Source organism: Antedon bifida, chromosome 4, assembly GCF_963402885.1.
Source record: "Antedon bifida chromosome 4, ecAntBifi1.1, whole genome shotgun sequence".
In the NCBI taxonomy this organism is placed as follows: Eukaryota; Metazoa; Echinodermata; class Crinoidea; order Comatulida; family Antedonidae; genus Antedon; species Antedon bifida.
Genome location: NC_136229.1, coordinates 17409708 through 17434294, shown reverse-complemented (window position 1 = coordinate 17434294; position 24587 = coordinate 17409708). Strand labels below are relative to the sequence as shown.

Here is a 24587-nt window from a genome sequence, read left to right as displayed (position 1 = left end):
GTTGGTGAAGCATGCCAAACGGGTAAGTTATTGTTTCTTCTTCTGTTTCTTCTAATCTAAGATTTAGATCTATCTAAATATCTTTATATTTAGATCTAAATATCGACAGCCTGCAGAGGCGGACGCAGGGGTTGCCTCAGTTGCCCGGGCAACACCCTTAATTTCATGCTAAATGTTTTTTTCTGTCACTAAATTCAAATTTAGATCCCATTTTATCATATATAATATACCAATAACGTTATAGAAGTTCAGTTTTGGAAGAGCATTTTTGTGTGGATATATTTTTGAACATGCTCAGAATGAATTTCTGACTGTTTGAATTGCTTGTGTGCGTCATGAGAAGGTACGAAAGGCCACTACACACTGTGTTCGTGGAAAACTCCGTCATAGGGGTCGTTGATTTGTCCATAATTATTGCATTTTGCCGGAGATTCCCTATCATTTAAGTATTTCCGTAGTACCCTTATTTATCTTCATTTTATGTCCGTAATATTAGGCCAAATTTCCGTAGTAATTACGGACGTTCCAACTTTGAAATAACAGTGTTTAATTGCTTCTTTTTGCAAATCTTGATCATATTTTCTTTTCTTAAGTGTAGTTTAAGCAACACTGTTGTACAGTCGTTGGATAAATGAAAATTAATTTTGGAAATTGTGGTTTTACTGACTTATTGATCAAAATAATAACATTTAACGTTTTGCTCAATATATTTATATTTAGCAGCAGCAGCTTCATATTTTGTGTATAACTTTTTTAAATTATTAATTGATAATAATAATTTGTATTTATTGATTATAATTGCCAGAATGTATTAGCTTACCGGAAGTACCTTCGTCGGGGACTTTCGCTGACGTTAAAAATATCGCGTGTGTTTTAGCGGCGGAAAAAATATGCGGGATACGATGGTATGCTGTTTGGTAGCCCGATGTAGAGTGTAATTTCCGGCAAACTATAGGTGCCATTTATCGTGAATTTTACGTTCTAGAGTACAATTTCCGGCCATCTAGGGGTGTCATTTAACAAGCAAAATTCGCGCAAAAACTCGTTATCTACGGTACTGGACTCGTGGGCAACCCCCTTAAAATAGTTCTGCGACCGCCCCTGGCCTGGAAATGACCACCTTCTGTTCAAAACCACAGTGATAGTAGCAAAAATCGTAGATTTATTTTTGCAATTCAAACACTGTTTTTTTAAAAAATATTATTCATTCATGTTATTCAACATTAGTTCTAGACGAGTACAGTATTGAGTAAATTTTAATTTGATATAGCATTTACAATAATAAAACAGCCCGATTTTGTATGTGAATATGATTGGCCTAAAGTTATGAAGGCTTTTGATTGGCCTAAAATTTGATCTTAAAAAGTCATTCACACTCTATTCTGCTGCGCGCGCATCATGCATGCAATCTCTCTCCCCCAACAAATCTTGTGTTTTTCTCGAAGTGTCGGTTTCTGAGCTGTATAAATAAACCAATTTCACCTCCCTGAATAAACAGTATCTACTAGCTAGGTATTCAATTATATCTGCAGCATCATGGCTAGGCATAGGCTAGCCCTAGTTATGTTATGAATAATGTGTATATCTTTAGCTCTAGCTAGGCCTGAGTTGCTGGAGTCTTACCTTAGCCAAGTGAGGTTAATAAGGTAGAGAGTGGTTGAAGGAAGCAACAAGTTGAAGGAGGAGTTAGGCCTAGTCGTAGGAAGAGGGGAAGTTTGTTTGAAGTTTTTAAAATAGGCGGCATATAGCCTAGAGGCCTACTAGGCTAGTACTAGGCCTAGCCTAGCTAGGTCTAATTAGGCTAGTAGGTACGCGTACAGGTTGCGCTTCCATGGGCATAGCTGGTTGCAATTAAGTTTTTAAATGGGCAATCTTAGTGATGTTGTCGATGTCTAGTAGTGCGTCCAGTTGGGTTTTGAAATTAGTTAGAGTTTGTGCACATCTAGGCTAGTTAGTTGGGTAAGGTTTATCGCAAATTGTATGTATGTATGTATGGGAAGGGTTTGGGATCAATAGCGCCACCACAAGATAAAGTTTGTATTATACAGTGGCGCTATTGCTCCCAAACCCTTCCTTTCGCGTTTCTCGCGAAATCAAGGTATTTGCGATAAACCTTATTCTGGTATGGTCCATGGATATAGAGAATGAAAGTAGTTGTTTTTGTTTGTCTCATGTATCCTTGCTGAAGTCCATTATCACTAGATCGGCCTGTCTTCGCGAATCCAATATTAATTGCAGATCATTAATAAGTGCAGACAGTTGAGTCTCACAGGACCTTCCCTTTCGAAAACCATGTTGTGTTTCTCAAAATATGTCTTTATGCGACTTTAATTCGGAAAGCAGTTTCTCCACCCCTTCTGTTGTGATGACTATGTCGTTTATATCGGGAACAATACGTCCGAAATAAGGAATGTTGGATTTGTACTCTTTGGTAAATACAGTACTGAGCTAAATTGATGGTTGAGTGTATCAGCTTTTCCCTTGGCGCTCGAGATGACTTTATTATTGACGTGTAGCGGTGAGACACCAGATACTTTTTTTCTCTTCGATTTGATAAAATTCCAGAAGGGTCTGGTATTTTCTGTCTTTAGGCTAGCACTAACAACATCTCTGAAGTAGGATTTATGAGCTTTGCGGATCGTTGGTCAGTCTGGCGGCGGAGTTTTTTAAATCTTGCCCAGCAGTTTGCGGAACCATACTTTTTGGCACTTTTATAAAGACGTTTCTTTCTGTTGATGTCTCTCCTTATTGAGTTGTTAACCCACAGATGGTCATTAAGCACGTTGATTATGAATTTACTAATAGCTGGATATCGACCTCCAGGTTTGAACGCAACAGTGTCCCAATCAATGTTGGGTACATTGAAGTCTCCGAGAAGCCAGATACTAGCATTGGGAGGGATTTGCGACAATGAGAGATCCAGTTATTTGATAGTCTTTATCATTAGTTTCAGGCCTGTCACAGATAGAAATCCATAATAGTTCACAATTTATCTGGAGTTTTATTTCCATAGAAGCAACCAGAGTGTTTTTAATCGCTATTAAACCACCACCCCCTCTTGATTCACGGTCACGGCGAAACACATTATACATTGACGGAAATACCTCACCAGATGCAATGGTGTCACTGAGCCGAGACTCTGTCCCAATCACAATATCGGGGTCTTCCGTAGCAAGAATGGTTTCAAATTTGTGACGTTTAGTGCTAATACTTTGAAAGTTTATTTTGAGAAATTTGAAGTTGGTAATATAATCTTTGCGTTTTGATTTTGAGTTTGTTTTGGAGTTACACTGACCTTTCTTGGGCTTGGCCTAGATGACCAAATGGTTTCCCCTGGAACAGAAGAATCATTAATACTTGAAACATCCGACGTATGCCGACTCAATGGAGTGAAACTATTTGATATTGCAATATCCAGAAAACTCTCGAAATATTAAGTAGAAAAGTTTGGCTTACCGCACCCATCGCACATCCACGAATAGGAAGGGTGATTGCTTAAAGTTTAGTACATGTTATCATCCATGTTTAGACAATTAGCATGAAACCAGCCATGACAATGCTCACACTCGATGGCTTTTTGGCCCCATTTGGTGGCTTTATTGCATAGTTGACAAGGGTATTTCAAGGCTCTAGGTCCAGGAGGTTCGATATCACTGGTCAGTACTAGTACTACTAGGCCTACTAGGCTAGACTAATTAACATAATATAATATGGTTTTTGTCCCAGATATCTGCCATTAATTGTGGAGTTTCCTGACAAAATTTAATTATCTCCCAATTTCCCGCTAACGAATAAATAAAAATTTTCCTGATATTAATAAAATGTATTACTTTAGTTAGGCTCTACTAGTCTAGGTGGCGCCTAACTACAAAGGCCTTAGTCTATTATATTACTAAAGTATTGTTTTTATTTTGAAGCATCACCATGCCTACCAAACCCTTGTATGAACAATGGAGAATGCGTGTACAACGACTCCACTTTGAATGTGGCCTGCATTTGTGAAGCAACCAGTTACACAGGCACCAAATGCGAAATTTGTAAGTGTTCAAAGACTATTGTCCTATGTGTTGTTGATCTATATAATCACTTGATTTTCTATAAGTTAAGCCGAGTTTATTAACACAAATTACAGTAATACTCTGTAGTCTGGATTCCAGACAGAGTTTTGACTTAATATTAGTAAAAAGATAAATATTCTTTGTATTTTGATGTTTCATACGTATACTACTTGAGCTGTAAACTCCGTTTGGGGAACCACGTACAAGTCACATGGGTTGACACCAAGAATTCTTGGTGCATATGATTAACCGGTTGACTAGTTTCAGTCGCATGCTTTTGGCTACTCTCACTCTAAAATATATTAATATGCTCTTTTGGAAATTTCAAAGATTTAATAACTAAGATGATGAGCATGCGCTATGTTACGTGTAGACGGTGTATAGACACACGTGTGTACTTTTGGGTACTTAAACTCTTTGCAAAGTGAAATGATGATGTGATGAAAGTTTCTGAAGGCTAGAAATGATTTTATAAAATAAAACTCAGCACAATATATTTCAACAGTTGTTATTTCAGTCTCAATTGTACATAATACGTACTCTTTTTGAAAGCAAATGACGTCTGTTTGGTCATTGGTTGATTCAAAATCAATATTTACATACCGCCCGCCCCATATAGCAAATTACAGTATGATAGCCTACGTCATTCTTATCGGATGTTTTACAAGTCTGTATTTCCAGACAAAAATCGAAATAAAAAAGACAATAAATATAGACAAATAATATGGAGCAAGTCTATATACTCTGGTTTAAAAGAAATCTATGTCACTGAATTCATACTTGACAATACACATTTGTTTTTGCAGATAATCCATGTTTGGGTAACCCGTGTTCACACAATGGCACATGTATCAATAATGGTGAAGATTATTATTGTTCCTGTCCACATGGATTTATTGGAGATTTGTGTCAAACAGGTAAGGGTTTGAGCAGTGTGAAGTATTATGTTTGATACTGTTGTTAAAAATAGTGTAATTTCAGCAGTGTACATACAGTTGTTTATATATTTAAATTCATTTATTTCGTACCCATTTCAGTTATGAAACTGTGAATTACAATATATATATTAATATGAAGCATTATTGTATGTTAAACTGTTTTTTTCTTATTGTGTATAGAATCCATTGGTTGCTATCAAGATAACCTGGTTGGCCGAGCATTATCAATAAATCCTGGATTTGCAGATTTTGATGAAAGTCAGAAATATTGTTTGAAAAATGGGTGGTAAGGTTATTACATCATTGTATCATCATTATCATCATCAACATTCCTTTTCATTTATCACAATGCCATCATCAAAACCAAGATGAATTGTTCAAAGAGAGGAGTATAAGTGAACTGAGCCATCCTTCTGCTAGCTGAAGAAAAGGACTTCTAGAAAAGGTGTAATTGGGAAGGAAAACCAGTTCCCCACCATTCAGAACCTATTTTCCAACATTATTTATCCTATATCAATTATTGCCTTACATTGTAGACACATTTCAGAAACATGGTTAGGCTACCTGTGTAGTTATATGGCACGTGAAAGGTCTCATTGTCTTTATTTCAAGGTATACTGGAGTGCGAGATACAACCATCATTCTTTGTGCAGACAGTTTGTCTAACTCATTTGTGGATGATCATCTTTGTGATGCTACATGCACAGGATCTGATGTTGAATGTAACAGCCATTTCTATTACCAGCTATTTAACAAGAGTGACATCATCAGTAACCTGGGTATCAAGTTCATCACAGATGGTCTTGATTTGACAGGTGTACTTGCTACTAATACTCTGCTTACCATCGATGTCAATTTTACTGACAGAAATGCCTTTAGAAATTATGATGTCATCACTGGTGATGGGTACACTTGGCTCAGAGCAGAGCCTTCTTCAGTGAAACATATATATGTGTGAGTAGTGATCCAAAAAGCACTGATTATTCTATCATTGGTAATTCATTATTAGGTGTTATTATTAATTATTCTCTCTATCCCAGCTGAGAGCTGCAACACAATTCCTCCATTTCGTCTTTTTCCATCTGCTCTTTCCCAATTAAGGTTTCTTTATTTAGGTCTTGTGGTATGATCATCTTCAAGTCAGCTGTACTGCTGTAGTACAGCTGCTGTTGGAGCTAATAATAATATTAAAACAATTTAATTTAATGTTTGTCTTTAGTGTAAGCCTAAATTAAGATATCAGCGAAAGCATGTCCTAGGCTGGGTTGAAGCATCAAAATCTGTAACATTTGCAATTTTCAACCGGGCCCGGCTGCGTGTTGCCAGCCTTGGTTTTGCAACACTTCACATCCGCGTGTCCCATCAACGCTCGAGAGAACCAAGAAACTATGAACGATCATGTCAAAATGTGCAAATATTAAGCGGTCCGACTTGGTCATCGTTATTTTATTTTCAACTTTAACGATTTTAAACTCAACGCAACTTAACTCAACGATCGACAAAAAAACAGGCTTAAGTGGCCCTCCAATGCTGGAAGCCTCGGGTGTTTTTCGCCTTTTTCGACATATTTTAATGCCTGTTTTATTTTCCTATGGGCACTGCTCAGAGGCACTGCTCAGAGGCCCCATAAGTTCCGGGGCCCCTGGATTTAACCAGTGAGCGCTTATAGGTGTTGCGCCACTGGATCACATGCTTATTGATTTATTGCACCATGAATTCATGTATTAAACAATTAAGGCCAATCATGTTTTCCAATGTGTCCTTTAGATCTAGATTCAACTGATCACATTGTTTAGTAATTGTTGATTTACATAGAATGACTGGCTTGATCATGATTAGTTGAATGTGAACCTACCATTATCATCTCCAATAAAATTCTTTCTTGTCTCAAAGGTTCCCTGGCAACTATAAGGTTGAGGTGACTGCAAGAGATGTTTCTGGAAATTCTTATCCACTCATTCAACCAATAGAAGTGGAATATGGCATTCAGGTCGTGTCACCCTTACACTGTGACATGATTGGCCTAAATATGACCTGCAAATTTCAATTGACATCTGGTAGTGGTGTATTGGTGAATGTTGACTTTTTTGATGGAGGTGACTTAAACATGACAGTTGGTAAGTAAAAGTTGAATGATTCACAAGTGGACATGTGTATAAGACTGCATAGTACATTATTTATTGTTATTTATAACATGTACACTCAAAGTGTGCAATGTCCTTTTCTGCAATCAATCAGAATATTATATAAAGGTTACAGTCATCTCTCTTGAGTTTCTTTAATTTTCTCACAACTATAATTTATGTATAGATAATGAAAGGTATAATAGGAATTTTATCAGCTGTAATGAAATGGTAAAACATGGTGTACTGACTCTCAAAATGTAACTTTTATAATATATTATTATTATTAGATTGCCCAGTTGTTATGTATGGATCTGATACAAAGGGCGCAGATTTGAACTTGACCTGGGAATACCCACAAGCACGATATATCAAGTATAATGAAATGATAAAGCAGGAAGGACAGCTGATTGGTTGGGAAGTAAATATGTTATCATCAGGCTTGATTGTACTTGAGGTAAGTAGGCATTTGGTATATGGTCCGATGCTTAGAAACTTGTGGGCATGCTCAAAACTTGCGAGCAAAGCTCAGACACATGTCAGCATGCTCAGGAAACTGTTAGCATGCTCAGAAATCTGTGCGAATGTTCAGAAACCTGTGAGAATGCTCAGAAAGCTGTTATAATGCTCATGCAGACACCTGTGAGAATGCTCATAAAACTGTTATCATGCTCAGACACCTGTGAGAATGCTCATAAAACTGTTATCATGCTCAGACACCTGTTTAGAATGCTCAGAAACCTGTTATGCTCAGGCACCTGTAAGAATGTTCAGAAATCTGTTAGCATGCTCAGAAACCTGTGAGAATGCTCTGAAACATTTGAGAATGCTCGGAAAACTGATACTTGTTAGACTTGGTAACAGGGAGTGGAGCTGTAGCTTGGTGGATTGACTTCCAATCCTAAGGTCCAGGGTTCAATCCAGACCAATTGTGACTTATTTTATAATCACGATAAATTTTAAAAGTGTTTATCCATCCTGTATTTGGCAATTGGTTGCTGTTAGTGTTACATTTTTTTAAAAACTACAATTCCTATTGTATTTTGCACTACCTTTTTTCTAATTTTCTAATTTATTATTAAAGTTTTAATTTCATATATTTTCAAAATTGAAATAAAAATGATTGAACCAATAAATTTAATGTATTTACAGGTCTACCGCCCTCAGACAGTAAATTGGCCAAAGATATCGTGCGATTCATCATATTTAAAATTCAGGGTACGAAAATGCAGCAGTCAAAAGAAATTGAAGAGTCATGTTTATTTTCCATCTGTACCCGATGTGAACCTAACAATTGTGTATTCATATACATTTTATGCAAATTCAAGTGGCAAGAACTACTTCCAGGTCAACATGTCATTTAATGTCACTGAGTTCGACATCATTGGATGGCACTACATTAAAGGTGGTGTCATCGCGCAGGCACCAGGAACTCGAGGACCAGAGTTTGTAAGGCCGACATACTACGGTGAAGATGACATATTGGTAATTACTCCAGATACTATAGTGTCAAGTAGTGATAGCAGTCACATGATACGAGCTGTCGTCATAAGACCAAGCACGGTAGTTTTTGAACATCATTGTAATTATATTCATTTGGACGATGTAAGCCATTATTGTGCTGTGGAAGTGAATCTGTCAAATGCCATATCGCATGTTGAGATGTTCACGTACATAAGAATAGCTCCACCAATTTCCAACGTTACTATCAACAGTACTGGATTTGGTTAGTTCTACATTAACTTCTTTTAGATTTGTTAATACAATGATACATATATTGCGTCATGGTAGTGTTTATTTCTCATCTGGTTACAATAAAGTTTGGCTTGACTTTTTTATATTAAGACCCTTATTTCCAGGGTTTTTTCACCTAGAATGATTGGATCATGGAGGCCATGATTGGATAGACTGTATTGTTACTGTACCATAAAGGGAATTTCACTCTTTTCTCAACTCATTGTTTTTTTAAAATTTATTTTAGTTTAGACCATGGGACTGCTGACTCTTGTAGTTACAGTAATCTAATTTACTTTAGCAGTCCCTGACCAATTAATCTCTGCATATTTTATATTTGTTGGTCAAATAAATAAATGAAATGTCCAATTTTCCTCCTCACTTAAGTCAGTAAATATTTAAGGATTCCCTAATAATTAAGTGGTATTAGATTATTTTAAGAGGAATTGTTTTTTACATTTTTTTTTTCATGGGGTTCTTTCAGCAAAGATTTTTGAAGTAGCCACGTTATCTGTTCTGGACCATCCTGGAATGGAAATAAAGATTTGTGAATATGTATGCAGAAACTCGACATACAATTCCACCACATTTGTGAATGAATGTGGTATATATCCATATCCCTGTCTACACACCTCAATCAGTGAAGATGTGTATTACAGCTGGGACTTTGGCAATGGTAATTCAACTATCACCTCGAAAAAACCTGTAGAAGTATGGTACGCTTACCCAGGAACTTACAACATATCTGTACGAGTGCATAACAACAACACAGAGGCAATTGATTATGTAAGTTTAAGGCTTGTGCAGAGCTATGAGCTGAACAGAAATGCTCATCAGATTTTCTACTGTCAATACTGTTGTTGGGCTTGGTGAGGCATGTTTTAGAAACCGCAATTAGAATTGTTTTTACGCTTGGTTCTCCCACTTAAACACAACGCAATGACCAAAGTGCGTGGAATGAATTATCTGATCTGTCAACTCACTTGCAACGTACCTACATTGTTGCATTGCATTAAAGTAAGAACCAAGCTTAAATATGTGATTTGAGTTTAGTACTTTGATTTGTATTGTAGAATGATAGAGTATTTGCAACATGTTTTCAATATATCAATCACACAAAGAATAGGTTAAGCATATTTAGTTTCTTTTTCGGTTGTAACAACATTTTATGTGCTGTAATAAATAAAGTTTGTTGTATCATTTTAGATACTTTTTGAAGTACAAGAAGAGGTTTGCAATATTTCGTTTAAACAAATAACACCATTGCCAGTCCTTGATAACTACACTATTGGTATCACCAATATCAGTCAGGCAGCACATGCTAAGTTGGCTCCTCATGTAGGTACTGTACATCACCCCAGGGCTAGAAATGTATTTATATTACTTACTGTATATACTTTATATGAAGTATAGCAAAATGCCTGAGCAATCCAAGTACCAAGTAAACACATTTTCTGGGTAAATTTATAAAATAATCAATCTTAAGGTGGCAGATCAATCTACCATAATACATTTGCTACACTAAAGCTATTCAACAAGCAAACATTAACTAGTTTACAAAACATACTAGAAAATTGCTAGTTGGGCTAGGGTGAATTTTGAGCACTGTCCCTCAACCCCCTCCTCCTTGCGTATGAATTTTTGGAATGAATATTTTCTACAGTCCATAATAAGTTAATAATAAACAACTTTTTATATATCAATTTCTTTAAAACAACTACAGTAGTAAAACATGCACTGAATAATCATCCTTAATTTGTTATGTTATATGTTAGGAACAAAAACAAATATGACTGTGGTGATAGGATCAGAACACAACGTTGCATTTAACGTGTCACATGGAGAAGTTGTCACTTTTGAAGAAATACAGGCAGATAGCACAACATACAAGAATGTCATTGTTTCAAACAAAGGTTTGTCACTAAAAAAAAGTTGCTTACAGATAATGACATTAAAGAAATATTGTCCCCCAGAAAAAAAAATGTTACATGTCATTTTAATGTATTGTTAATTTTTACAAAAAATTGAATAGGGGAAAAAATTAATTAAATAAAAAAATAGTCAATGTCTGTCAATTGGCTGTTTGTTTGTCTTTTTATAAGTAAAATCAGTTTATTTTATTAATCTTCAATTTCCTTATTTTTGGGGAACAATACAGTGAATATGCTAGAGTGAAACATTATTGATGTCAGTTCCAGTGAACACAAGGCGGATGTTTTTTAAAATTGATGATTGAGAATCACAAATATTAGAAAATACAAATTTGTTCTGTTTATAGGATTATGTCGAAATCCGCTTGGTTTACAATCTTCAGATATTGTTAATGATGCACAGTTTAGGGCGTCGTCTACTTTGGTGCGATCTAATGTGACGTTTTATCCATACCATGGGCGTCTTGATAACCCTTATGGTGCTTGGGCTCCTGACATTAATGACACTGAACCTTGGATAGAAGTAAGTATGTGTTCTATTCTTTGATTTTGTTTGTTTATCTGGAAGTTAGCAGGTCACAGAGCTGAAGAGGATTGATGAAATGATTAGCTTTGTAGGAATATGTAAGGTAGAGGTATTTCTTCTGGTCCTAAACTGAGGAAATTCGGATTAGGCCCAGTCAGCCTACCTACCAGATCAGCACACCAGGAGAAGTATATACTTTAAATGTATTTAGAAAAACAAAAAATGTACAAGAATATCAAAAGAGTAACCTTCAGTTGAGATGCTGTATATGCTGAAAATATGGAGAAAGTAAAGACAATAGACCATGAAAAGCCAAAAATACCTGACGGATAAAGTATCCTTTCAAAAAAGCATGAAAAAATCCCTTGCTGTTCACTCACCAGCTCTGTTTTTTTCACTTGCAAATTTGTTAGGTTGATCTTGAGATGATGTTTGTTGTTACTGGTATAATAACCCAAGGCTCTGATTCTGATATTATTGGATGGACCGAGAACATCACTATCAAGTACAGTCAAGATGGTGACGCATGGTTTGAAGAACTTTGCTATAATAAGGTTTGTTTAATTTTTCATTTCTGATTCTAAAAAGGCCAACCTTGCGTCCATTATGATCTTTGAAAACACAGTAGAAATGCAAGTTATCTTTGTTTTAAACAACTATGAATACCTTTGAATCAACGGAAGAGGGCATGTGACATACTATAGATTATTGAGATATAATGTTGACATGTTGGGCCAAAGCAACCACACGTGTAGTGCATATAATTGAAATTTGTTTTTTTCTTTTTTATGATAGCAATATAATACCAATTCTGACGGACATTCTCATCTGACAAACATTTTTAGTAGTGCGTTTATTGCAAGATTTGTACGAGTAATAGTTGGTGAACAATCACAACAGCCAGCACTTAGATTTGAACTTCTTGGGTGCAACTGTAAGTATCAAACTTCAATATGTACGCTTAACTAAACTAAAGCCCAGGCTACACACTAGCAAGTAATGTGATCCTCAGATTGAGCCTTCAGTTTGCTAGTGTGGACTGAGCTTTAGATGGAGGCTGTCCATATGCGGATCACATGACTACAGTAAGTCATGTGATCCTCAGATGGAGCCTCCAGTTTGCTTGTTTTGACTAGGCTTTAGCTAGAGGCTGTCCATCTGCAGATCACCTGATTTACAGTAAGTCATGTGGTCCTCAGATTGACAGTAACACAACCATCTCCAAACAGTGGCAAACGCAGAGTTTTCAAATAAAGTTTGTAGTAGTTGTGGACTATGTAACTTAACTTTTGCAATTTGCCTATGATTTTATATTATTTTTTTATATTTGTTTTCAGTTGCTGTAGGTTGTACTCATCAATTGGGCATGGAGAGTGGTTTAATAACTGATGAACAAATACAGATAACAAACATGGATAACATTAGCAACAAATCGTTTGTTAGACTTGAAAAGGTTGGCCAGGAGAGCACCAGTGGATGGTGTCCAGGGATCTCAAACGGTACTGACGATTGGGTACAAGTAGATGTAAGGAAGTTGACATTGATTACTGGTATTGTTATACAAGGCATGGTGAAAATGGGGAATGCTAAATCAGGTAATCTGCCTGATATTTATCTAAGCTACAGTGCTGATGCAGAGTCTTGGAACTATACTCAGGTAGGTGGAGTATTCTGGTTTTTTTTTTAATTTTCAGAGTTACTATTTGCAGTAAAATTATGTAGTCCACCTACAATTGTTTCGTCCATCAGATATCAGAATAAGCAGCATTTATGCCTAAGCTCAAAAAGGTTTAGGCCTTTATCCCACCTAAATCAACTGACTTCCAGCATGGAGCGGCATACATCCCAGCCATGTATCCATCGCAAAAACCATTTTTAGACAGGAGAACACCAGTAAAGATTTTTTAATATTGCAACACTTAAAATTGATAAGTCAACTTTTTTAACATGAAATGAAAAATAAACATTTTCCATAATCCCAGATTCTGGCAAAATGAATTATAAAACCAAACTTTTGGTAAAACATGATGCCAATATTTATGGTGTTCAGTTTTGGGAAAAGTAACTACACCTAATAAATATTTTTTTACTTAAGACCCTTTCTGGAGAAAATCAAAATGGTCGTCTACAAAAAAGAATGATATTTGAGGATGATATACTTACAAGGTATATTCGTCTGCATATTATTAATCCGGATGATCTTTGTGTTCGTTTTGATCTTTTGGGCTGTAAAGGTTAGTACTGTATCTTTATCATTGTAATATTAAACAGTTTGTGATGTGCTTACCTGTTAAATGGTATGAATTTTCTGGATTCAGAACCATGACTGAGATTAGAATTGACCACAGCCAATTCCAGTACAATTTAATTTTTTATATATACTAATATAAAGGCCAAAAGCGGTAATGGTAATTGGAAAACCATGTGCTTGTCCCACATAGAATCTGTATCTAGTAGTAGTAGCGTCCGCTTAACTGCCCATCCGCTCAGCGTTTTGTGTAAATGGTCAAAATAAATAACATAGATTCTATATTTTGGTTTTTTGCTTACCATTTACCACCAGTTTACCGCTCGTCTGTGTAAATTGGCCTTTAGTAACTTATATGGGCTGGTCCAAATAAGAAATTGGACACATGGAAAGAATGTTTGAGAACATTGTATGTACATACATTTGTATTCCCAACAAAGACAAACTATTTTTAATTATAAGACTTTCCAATTATACCACACTTGAATGTACTGTATCCTGCCATCTGGTTAATTTTATATTATCATTTGTTGTTTATTTTTTTAAACAGTTGTATATGATATGAATTTCTTTTATTTTACAATAAGACTCTCGATTGTGCCATGGAGTGCTAGGCCTAGAAAGTGGTATTGTTACAGATGACCAGATAACGGCATCTTCAATTAGAAGAACCAATGTTGCATATTCGCCACATTGTGCTCGTCTGAATGATCCAACATGTAGTTGGTGGCCACAAACAGTCTTTAATGAATGGATAATGGTCATGTTTGATAGAAAGATGATATTGACAGGTTTAATTACCCAAGGTTCTCCGCTTGCACCTGCATGGGTAACCCAATTTCATGTGGCATTTAGTATTGACTTACTCACATGGACATATTTAAAAGACAAAGAGACTATTAAGGTACATTTTTGTTTTATGAATTTAAAAGGTTTATGTGTGTAAACATTCTCACCCAAACTGTGCTATCGCTGGATTAGATTTGCAAAAATGTTTTATGCCAGAAAATGCACAAATCTTAACTTTTATTTGATATTATTAGATGATCATCTGTGATAATTTATATGCAGGTGTATGCAACAAAACCGAGCATAACATTTAAATTTTTTAAATAATGTTTTTTTATGTAGTACTTGGACGTACCTTAAAAGAAACAATATTAATTTTGAATGTATCATTCCTACAAAATATTTTGTTTAGTGTCTTGTTCTGTCAAAAGCATCTTAAGTTCTTTTGTATCATGAGAATAGTAATAATAATGATTTTTTTTGCAGTTATTTGAAGGAAATACAGATCGACATTCACATAAAAAGAATGTGTTTGATTACCCCATCATTGTACAGTCTGCACGAATTTATCCTGTTGCTACTGATAATTATATGAGAATTAGGATGGAATGGTTAGGCTGTTATGGTATGCTTGAATTACTTACATTTTATACTGAATATTTGTAATTCATTTTGAAACGTTAAAGATGAGCAAATCTGTGAAAATGAGAAAAAGTTGCCCCTACCTGAAAAAAAAAAAACCTAATTAGCAATAAAAAATCTAAAGCTAAAGCCTCAAGTTCACACTCAAGGCTTTTAATCATTTCCTAGAAAATACAGTATGTAAACAATATATGACCTTTCTGCCACTCTACTCAGCAATTTATTTTTAAAAAATTCCAGCACCACCAGTTTGTCAAGATGAAATACGAATTTTCACAAATGATGAATTAAAGATTCCATGGAAAATTGATTCAATCAATCCGGAACTGATTGTTGACCTCGGTCAAATATATACAATCACTGGTATACTGATTAAAGGAACTGATGTCGGCTGGTCATTTGAGTTAGGGCACAGCTTCAATCAACATAACTGGAACTATTTCAGTGATAGAACTGGAAATATACAGGCAAGTGCACATGACGTGATCACTTCAGAATATGTTAATATTTCTACTTGATCAAATATTTTACCTAAAAAACAATACACATAGCAAAAAAGGAGTAAAACAAATTAAAAGAAGATGAAAGTGACCTCCAGGAAACCCCAAGGGGCTTGTAATAGGAGGCCCACTAAAAACTAGTTGTATTAAGATAATAAATAAATAAAAAGCCCTATAGACGAATAGACGATGACAGAATCAACAGGGGATGTGCATTGTTAAGCTTGGTTCCCACTAGCGACGCAATGCAAGGACGTAACGCAACATAAGTGATTTGACCAATCACAAGCGATATTCGAACAGTGGCTTGTCATCAGTCAACTCGCTTACGTTGCGTGTACACCCTGCGTTGCGTGTACGCCCTGCGTTGCGTGTACGCCCTGCGTTGCGTGTACGCCCTGCGTTGCGTGTACGCCTTGCGGTGCGTGTACGCCCTGCATTGCGTTGTGTCTCCAGTGGGGACCACGCTTTAAGGAATACCATTGACAAGACAACCAGTTTCCAGGTGAGGCTCAAAATGGCTCTCATTTCACAGGAAAGCGTCCTCTAAATAAAGTTTTCATATTATGAAATATAAAAGGGTTCAAATTTAAAAGAGTAGTCGATTAAGTTTGATCTGTTTTTGCTTGGCATTAAAAGTGAATGTATTGTAGCGAAGTTTGATACCCTATGACTTTTACACCCCTTTCTTAATTTATGGAACAGTTCTCCTGGAAGACTGCTGATTGGTGGGTAGATTAGAAGGAAAAACCTACATGTCAGTCAGGCTTCAACCTGTATATGTGTTCTCCACCTACAAATTGTAATAATTATATAAAGTGAGTTTATCCATGTGTTTCTGCCCATTAGAAATTCAAAATCGCTGGGCCTGAGTTTGAAATGTTTTCAACTACTTTTGATACAAGATTTATTCGGTTTGAAATATTGTCAACATCAACTTGGCTAGATGATTTGGAATTTGTATTGTATGGTTGTAATGGTAGGTCACTGGTTTTAATTATTTTATTAAAATAATTTATATATTTTATTTGGTCTATCATACAGTATAATAAAAATGTTCCAGTACTATTTAATCTTGTTTTTCTCGGGTTATTAATGTATAAAAATGTGTTATAAATACTACAGTACTGTGATATTTTATTTTGTTTTATTTTCTTTAGGATCAAGTGACATATACTTAACTGCTTCCAATGCGACGAATATAAATATCATCATCACATTTTTTAACCTCATCAATAGTGTATCAGTTTCCGCTAATGTATCGTTCATTGAAGTAATTCAAAATTTTGATCTGGTAGAGTCACCACAGTATGCTGTGTATGGAAAAGACATAGTGATTGCTGGGTCAGTGTCATTCGGTTCCAATATGACATCAGTAGTGGAAATAAATGATGCGCGTATACTGTCATATACAGAACAAGATTCACAAATTGTTTCTATTATTGTTCCAATCGACTGGAAGACTGGGAAATGGAATTTAACTGCTAATGTTATGGTGGAACCGTTAGAAAGATTGAATTTCACTGCTAATGTTATTGTTTACAATGATATAAGTTACCCTGTGACAGTATCAAGACTCTTTCTTATACAGTATGAGATTGTAGATTTAAAAAATTGGCTTTCTGATGAATATATAAAAACTTTTCAAAAAATGGATGCATTCTTTGACATGAAAGTGGGGTCGCATTTACATTGTATTGTAGAACAGGGAGATGGAATTTATTTTGTTGAGGAAATCGATTATATGAGTAGAGATGATAAAGATATATACCAAACAAAATTAAAATACACAGAACCAGGATTTTATATTTTTAGTGTTAGCTGTGTAAACAATGTCAGTTATGGATATTTCAGCACAAACGCTACTGTTCAAAATGAAGTTTCCAAAATAAAGGTAGCAAATTTTACAGAAATTGTACGTATGATATCATCTAAGAATAGTACTTTTGAGGTGATACTATTCTTTACGGGAGACATAAATTACCCACCGACAGATGCAACGGCTCAATTTACATTCACAGACGAATTAAACGATGACTATCAGTACATTGAGGTACTTGACTACATTATATCAGTACCAGAGCTAAATGTATTCTATTTTTTTGAAATAGATCACTGGGGTTCATATTCTGTTAAAATAAAGATTTTTAACGAAGCTAGCAAATCAAGTACTAAGATTAAATTTGAAGCAGAAGACACCATTGAAAACTTAGACATTTTTTGCCCTAAAACAGCCGAAGTAAATGAAAAAGTAATTTTCAATTTCTCAGTATCTGCCGGTTCTCGTATTCAGTACACGGTTGATTTTATGGACGGAAACGTTGATATCATTTATGGAGAAAGTAATTTCACTTTAACGCATAGTTATTTTAGTAGCGGTGTATATACAGTCAAGCTAAGTGCAAGGAACCTTGTCGACGTGGTTAACAAAACCATAGCAATAATTATTCAGCTTCCAGTTGATGGATTTGAAGTGTACGTACCTTCGTTGATCAAGTTGGACACGGACATAATGCAAGCAGATGTTGAAGTAATGTTGACGCATTCAAATGACTTTAACTTCCCGACAGATGCTCACTACAAAGTTGATGTTAATGAGGTTACTTTTCATTCAGGAGTGTTATATGAAAACGCTTCTGATTTCTTGATGTCGTTAAGTCTTAATCAGTCAGGAAAATACCAATTAGAATACCATATTTGGAATCTTGTATCATATGAAATTTATGTGTCAGACTTTGTGGTTATGGAAGAGATAAATGGCTTGACAGTTATTTTGAATATGAATAAAATGAATGTTACAAATTCATCAATGGATTTGGAGGTACCAAGTCATGACGGTAAGTTGTACCAACCACTAGATCATGCTCTTATCATGACAACGCACATCACAACAGGAACTAACGTAACTTACACCTGGATGTATGAGCCGAATGGACAGACAAAAACTTCACAGAATTCGCAAAGTTATTACTCATTTACGATACCAAACGAATATGAAATAACTCTCAATGCATCAAATGCAGTCAGCTTTGTCGAGTGGACATCAACCGTGGTTGTTCAAGAAACCGTCGTTGAATCTAAATTACTAGGAGTTGGAACAAACGTTAAAAATTCTACTGTGGAGTTTAAATTACAACTTGGAAAAGTTGGTAGTGATGCATGTTACCGTGTTGATTTTAAAGATGAAACTTCAGAAGGTGATTATATCCAATATTTAGGAGCGTGCCATACTTGTAGTGATCGTTACGGAACGTTGTCTGGATCCTGCATAGAATTAGATTCCAAGTCGCTCTGGCAAACAAATCAAAATGGTGGATCAGTTACTCAACTGCTTGAAAATAAGTTCATGACTCCAAATGTATATCAGATTGAGTTTGTCGCATTTAACTATGCTTCTTATATAATACAAAATTTCACACAAGTTATCACAAGACTGCCATGTTTTTTCCCGAATGTTACCGTAGCAGATCTGAACGCTTGTACTGATAATTTTTTGTGTAATTTATTGACACAAAACCGACAATATTTAGCCTCGGTCGACATTTTCGTATTTGCTGAAGTTGTTCTGGATTGTAAATCAACCAAGTTTGCTGATTTTACTTGGGAAGTTTATAAAAAAAATGGTAGGAAAGAAGAGAAGTATACTTTACCGGAAAACATTGAAACAACAAATATTGGATTGAGCGAATTGGTAATCCCGGCCAAGACGCTTTCTTATGGAACGTACAGATTTTCTTTGACAGTTACAATGCTTGGCAATGAAATAGGATTAGTTACTACGGATTCAACAACTATCGAAATAATTCCAACGTCCCTTCATATTGGGATAAACTATGGAACATTTAGGAGCATTGGCTGGAACAAGTTGATAACGTTAGATGCAAGTGAGCTGACCTATGACCCTGATATTGATGAAATAGATAAAAGTGGAATGAACTTTACATGGCTATGTCGTCGCAAGACTTATAAAATGGAAAATGCAGTGATACAGAACATAGAAACTTTTCAACAATGGGATGAAGGGTTCAAAGTATTTATTGCCGAATCATCCAGTAACAATGAATTTAACAGTTATAAAGAAGTTCATGATACTGGAGGGTGTTTTGGAAGATTTGGAGACGCCAATGGCCATGTGCCAGGAGGTATGTGTGTATGTATACATGCTTTTTAATATATTGTAAGCTTGTATGCCTAATCAATGCCTCTTTTTTGTTACAATGTTTTTCAATGTTATTGAATATTGTTTTAAATGATTCTGAATAAATAAATTCTCAAATCAACTCAACAAGCTGTTGTTAAGATGCTTGAACAATTGCAGACTTCCACATCACATAACCATGCTTTTTTCTTCTTTTAAAACTGTAGGAGTGTTAAATGTAAGTGGGCCTGTTGTAACCATTGATTCATACGGAATGTACTGGGATATGGAATATGAGGTGTGGTTGACAGTTTGGAAGAAGGACCGTTCAGCTACATTTAAACAAATTCTTGATGTTCATGAAGGCACACCCCCAGATGTTGAGATGAGGTTTGCTATTTTTTCATCTTAAAAGAATGTAGGCCATATACACATTTAAATGTAATAAGCTGTTATTGATGTATATTTGTCAGTATTTGTTCATATGATATTATTGATATAAGAGATTACAAACAAATAAACATAAACAAATGATTTAACTTTTCATGTAGACAATATGTATTTAAGAAAAAGACTGAAACAGAAACAGAATTATAGTCTTTTCTTACTATTTTTTAAATTTATTTAATTGTTTGCAGTTGCAAATTGAATTGTAAGATTAAAAAGAATCCAACAAATAGGCTATCTATTGAAGCCAAGGAGAAAGATGCAAAACGAGGAATTATTTTGTACTACAGGTAAGATATTGTAATCACAATTCATGACAGTTTAAAGCATTATGTCTTACTGTCACACATAGTGGAATGGGAGGTATTGGTGTAGGAAAGCCTGGGTGGGAGTCAGACACACTCTCTGTCTTTGCTTTCTAATCCTTGACTCATAATAAACTTAATTCCTTCACTCACACTCAAATAATCAGCAACTATCACACACTTCTTCTCTCGCACTTCTCAACCAATCAGAAACTATCACACACTTCTCAACCAATCAGCAACTATCACACACTTTTCAACCAATCAACAACTATCACACACTTCTTTTCTCATACTTCTCAACCAATCAGCAACTATCACACACTTCTTTTCTCATACTTCTCAACCAATCGGCAACTATCACACACTTCTCAACTAATCAGCAACTATCACACACTTCTCAACCAATTAGCAACTATCACACACTTCTTCTCTCACACTTCTCAACCAATCAGCAACTATCACACACTTCTCAACCAATCAGCAACTATCACACAATTCTCAATCAATCAGCAAATATCTTATACTTCTTCTCTCACACTTCTCAACCAATCGGCAACTATCACACACTTCTCAACCAATCAGCAACTATCACACAATTCTCAATCAATCAGCAAATATCATATACTTCTTCTCTCACACTTCTCAACCAATCGGCAACTATCACACACTTCTCAACCAATCAGCAACTATCACACACTTCTTCTTTCACACTTCTCAACCAAATAGAAACTATCACACACTTCTCAACCAATCAGCAACTATCACATACTTTTCAACCAATCAACAACTATCACACACTTCTTTTCTCACACTTCTCAACCAGTCAGCAACTATCACACACTTCTTCTCTCATACTTCTCAACCAATCAGCAACTATCACACATTTCTCAACCAATCAGCAACTATCACACACTTCTCTCACATGCCTTCTGCTCCCATTTACATACTCTGTGTCAATTACTACTTTAGTTTAGAACATCTCAATAGCTCTACAATCAAATGAAAAAATTCAAGTTGATGTTAAAGAGAAAAAAATAAAGCAATAATAACATGCCATGTATTTCTTCATGCACCAACAAGCACCAAGATAAATTAACCAGGACAGAAAGAAAATAAATTAACTTGCTTATCATTTTGGTTATTTTCTTTTAAAGATGGCAATTGTTTATGTTCCAAACAAGTTATCTAGAAATAGAACAAGATATTCTGATGTCTTACGCAACTACAGGCATAGACGTTGCAAACCTATCGCTCGAACCAGGAATTTTTCTTGAAAATACAAAATATCGTATTCACCTGACGGTGTCAAGAAATGCTGATTTAAAGAATGCAGGTAACTAATTTGTTTTATTATGATTTAATATATTAATTATTAAATAAATATTATATTAATAAGTCTTGCTTTTCATAAAATTCCAAGTATGATCATCCTAATTTAATGTGAAATTGGACCTTACACATTTATTTGTATGTAGCAAAAGCAGTCATATAATAGAAACTAATACATTGTGTATGAAAGAAGCTTCCCAAGGTTTTACAGTGTACTGTTTTATGTAAAATCTTGTGTCGTTTTGAAGATAGAATAACACAATGTATTACAGATTTCTATTAAAAGTGCTTTTGCTAAATACAAGTGAATGTGTAATTAAATAATTTTGTGAAGTCAAATTTGGTTTCATTGTAAATTTAGAGATATTTTATTTATAAGGATGCAGTATCATTCAAAAGTACCACACAAAATAAGTAAGTCATTCTAAGACCAAAACTGCTATAACATAAAAGTAAAGAGAGGCTTACAATTCCTTTGTTCAACTTTTTTTCCTTTTAGGGTTAAGTAAATTAGATTTTGATACCAATGACACACCTGTAAAAGGAGAATGCCAAGTGAATCCTTCGACTGGTGTTGAATCCGTTACAGACTTCATCATAAGTTGCTCAAACTATAAAGACAACGACATTCCGCTTGTTTACCAATACTCAGTTAGACAAGACAATACAACTAATTGGGCTATTATGTATAGTGGTAAGTAGAGTCTTATACCAATTTTACATCACCTTTTAAAACTCTGGAGTTTGCGCTTACAAAATGCCAGTGGTGTATGTAAATTCTGGATTGAACTTGCCTAGATGATTGAAAAACATCAGTTCTGCGTCATTAAATTTCTTCCCCCAAACTTTTCAAAGGAAAAGGCATCTGCTTGTAAAAATAATATAGAACATTTAATATAGTTCCATATTAGCACCTGATCTATTTTATCTTAGGTTATGAAAGGGTGTCAAATGCTGCTCAGTTTCCTGCTGGACTGGAGTCTAATAACTACATTGTGACGATCCGTGTCAGAGTTACTGACAGTTTTGGTTCTTACATTGAAGATGAATCGATCTCCGTACAAGTATGTTTAGTGAATTGTTTATTCATTATTGTTTATATTGAAATATTTTTCATTACTGCACTCAGGTATAAGCCCACCATAAGATATATATGGAATGCAGATTGATGCAAACTGTCACATGTTGTTATAGACCAACATAACATTTCAGAGGTGTGCTAAACTACTTTATAAATGTACACTTGTTATTTAATACACAGGTAAAACCAAGCTTATGTAGTTACGAAATGATCTCTGACAAATATGACGAAGTTGTTGATTCTGTGGCATCACTGGCAGCAACTGGAGGGTTTGGTTCTGTCTGCAATGCGGCTATTTCAATATCGGGGTTTTTGAATCGCTGTACTAAAATGGCAGGTACAAGTGCAGAAATAATAAAGAAAGCACATAATTATTATATGTATTACTTACTTTATCAGGGAAATAACCAAACGAATAGATTTTTCTTTAAATTTCATTTCTTTGGGTGTCCGTCTATAATTAATCTTTTAAGGTACATGTTGGTGTTGGCCTGGTTTGGCTAAGCCCTGTTTGGGCTGCCATAGTAGCACATCTGAAATTACCTCTTCTTTGCTGCGCTGGAATCAGTGCCCTGCAAATTTAAATCTTCATGTATCACTGTATTGGAACTAAACCACAATCCATTTTTTCTATGTTAATATTGAACTACTGTACTGTATCTCTTCATTTTTCTCATATTTTCAAGCTTGATTTCAAGCTTACTTTACCACATCTTTGCATTTGTTCGTCCTATTTTGTCTTTTTGTAGAAGAGGAAGATGTGGTGAACAATACCATCATGGAGATGCAAGCGTCAATACGGGAACAGCTACTAAATTCAATGTCCAGCTTGACCCCAGCTTACACTCTGAGTTCAATGAACCAGATGGCTTCAGCATTGGATCAACTTACCCAGTATACAGACCAAATTACCTTAGAAGCAATGGTAAAGCTCTGTCAACAATATCAAACTTTTTGTGACAAAAGATGTGCCTATATATGGACACGATGACATCATATCACTACCATATTTGTGCACATCACACTTGTTTTGTCAAACTAGTTTGATATAGTGTAGACAGAGCCTAAGGAAACAGTTTTCCAATCTATATGTTTTTACTGTCAAACTTTTTCCGAGTACTGTAATACTTAATGGACCTAATGTACAAATACACATATACCACTATTATCTGTACTGTCATATGGCATGCATAGGCAATCTGAAATACAGAGTCACATGTGTTGCCTGTATTATTAAAAACACTTAATGTGGTTTTATTACTAATATTTTATTGATTCATGTTCATTTTTGCAGCAATTTCTTGAATATTTAGTTAGTACTTTTGTTGAAACTTTGAGGTTTGTTGTGGGCGTGTCAGCTGAAGAGTTGGAGGAATCTGCTAAGTTAGCTTTCTATTCCTTAGGTATGTATGTTAAGTTAAGAGTTCACTCTTCCCTGGTTGTACGTTGTTCAGTCAAGTGTATAATTAAGGGTGTAAAGGGTGGCTAGAAAAAATGACATTAATCAATTTCTAAACTGAATTTAAATTTATAAAAGTAATAAATTTTGTTTTCCTATGTTTGTGCAGGACGATTAAAAAACAGTAAAAATGTAAGTGTTTACTTCATTTAATGTTTTTGTAATGTATATTTACTTTATAATAGAAATGATATATAAAATGCTCAATAATATTGAAGTTAAAGCTCCTGCCTTCTAAAGCTCTGACTAGACTATCAAACTAGTTTTAAAAAAAAACGTGTGATATGCCCAAAAATGGTAATAATATGACATCATGTGTCCATATGGGCACACCAC

General features: G+C 35.1%; 1 protein-coding gene and 1 long non-coding RNA gene across 2 annotated transcripts; both read left to right on the top strand.

Moving 5' to 3' along the window:
• The first annotated feature begins 3986 nt into the window (after positions 1–3986).
• On the top strand, positions 3987–5258 carry LOC144840764 (uncharacterized). The gene is made up of 3 exons (XR_013611953.1): positions 3987–4037; positions 4865–4975; positions 5177–5258. It is a non-coding gene; the product is annotated as an uncharacterized LOC144840764 (long non-coding RNA).
• A 17-nt stretch (positions 5259–5275) lies between these two features.
• LOC144839228 (uncharacterized) lies at positions 5276–24404 on the top strand. Its single transcript, XM_078694541.1, has 28 exons — positions 5276–5282; positions 5704–5950; positions 6890–7113; positions 7410–7576; positions 7756–7919; positions 8448–8845; positions 9338–9639; positions 10060–10195; positions 10629–10766; positions 11132–11307; positions 11724–11864; positions 12106–12244; positions 12648–12967; positions 13406–13544; positions 14146–14462; positions 14834–14972; positions 15230–15456; positions 16339–16468; positions 16650–19631; positions 19855–20017; positions 20266–20364; positions 21537–21715; positions 22211–22405; positions 22645–22775; positions 22973–23129; positions 23542–23717; positions 24087–24195; positions 24361–24404. Exons 1-28 carry the CDS (start codon positions 5276–5278, stop codon positions 24402–24404), a joined length of 7746 nt encoding a protein of 2581 aa, XP_078550667.1.
• The last annotated feature ends 183 nt before the right edge of the window (positions 24405–24587 follow it).

Bases quoted from the DNA above. Each gene is read 5' to 3' on its own strand.
- LOC144839228 (XM_078694541.1), top strand. The intron at 12,968-13,405 runs GTAGGTGGAGTA...TTTTTACTTAAG, and splicing joins AGTCTTGGAACTATACTCAG to ACCCTTTCTGGAGAAAATCA. The intron at 23,718-24,086 runs GTAAAGCTCTGT...TCATTTTTGCAG, and splicing joins AAATTACCTTAGAAGCAATG to CAATTTCTTGAATATTTAGT.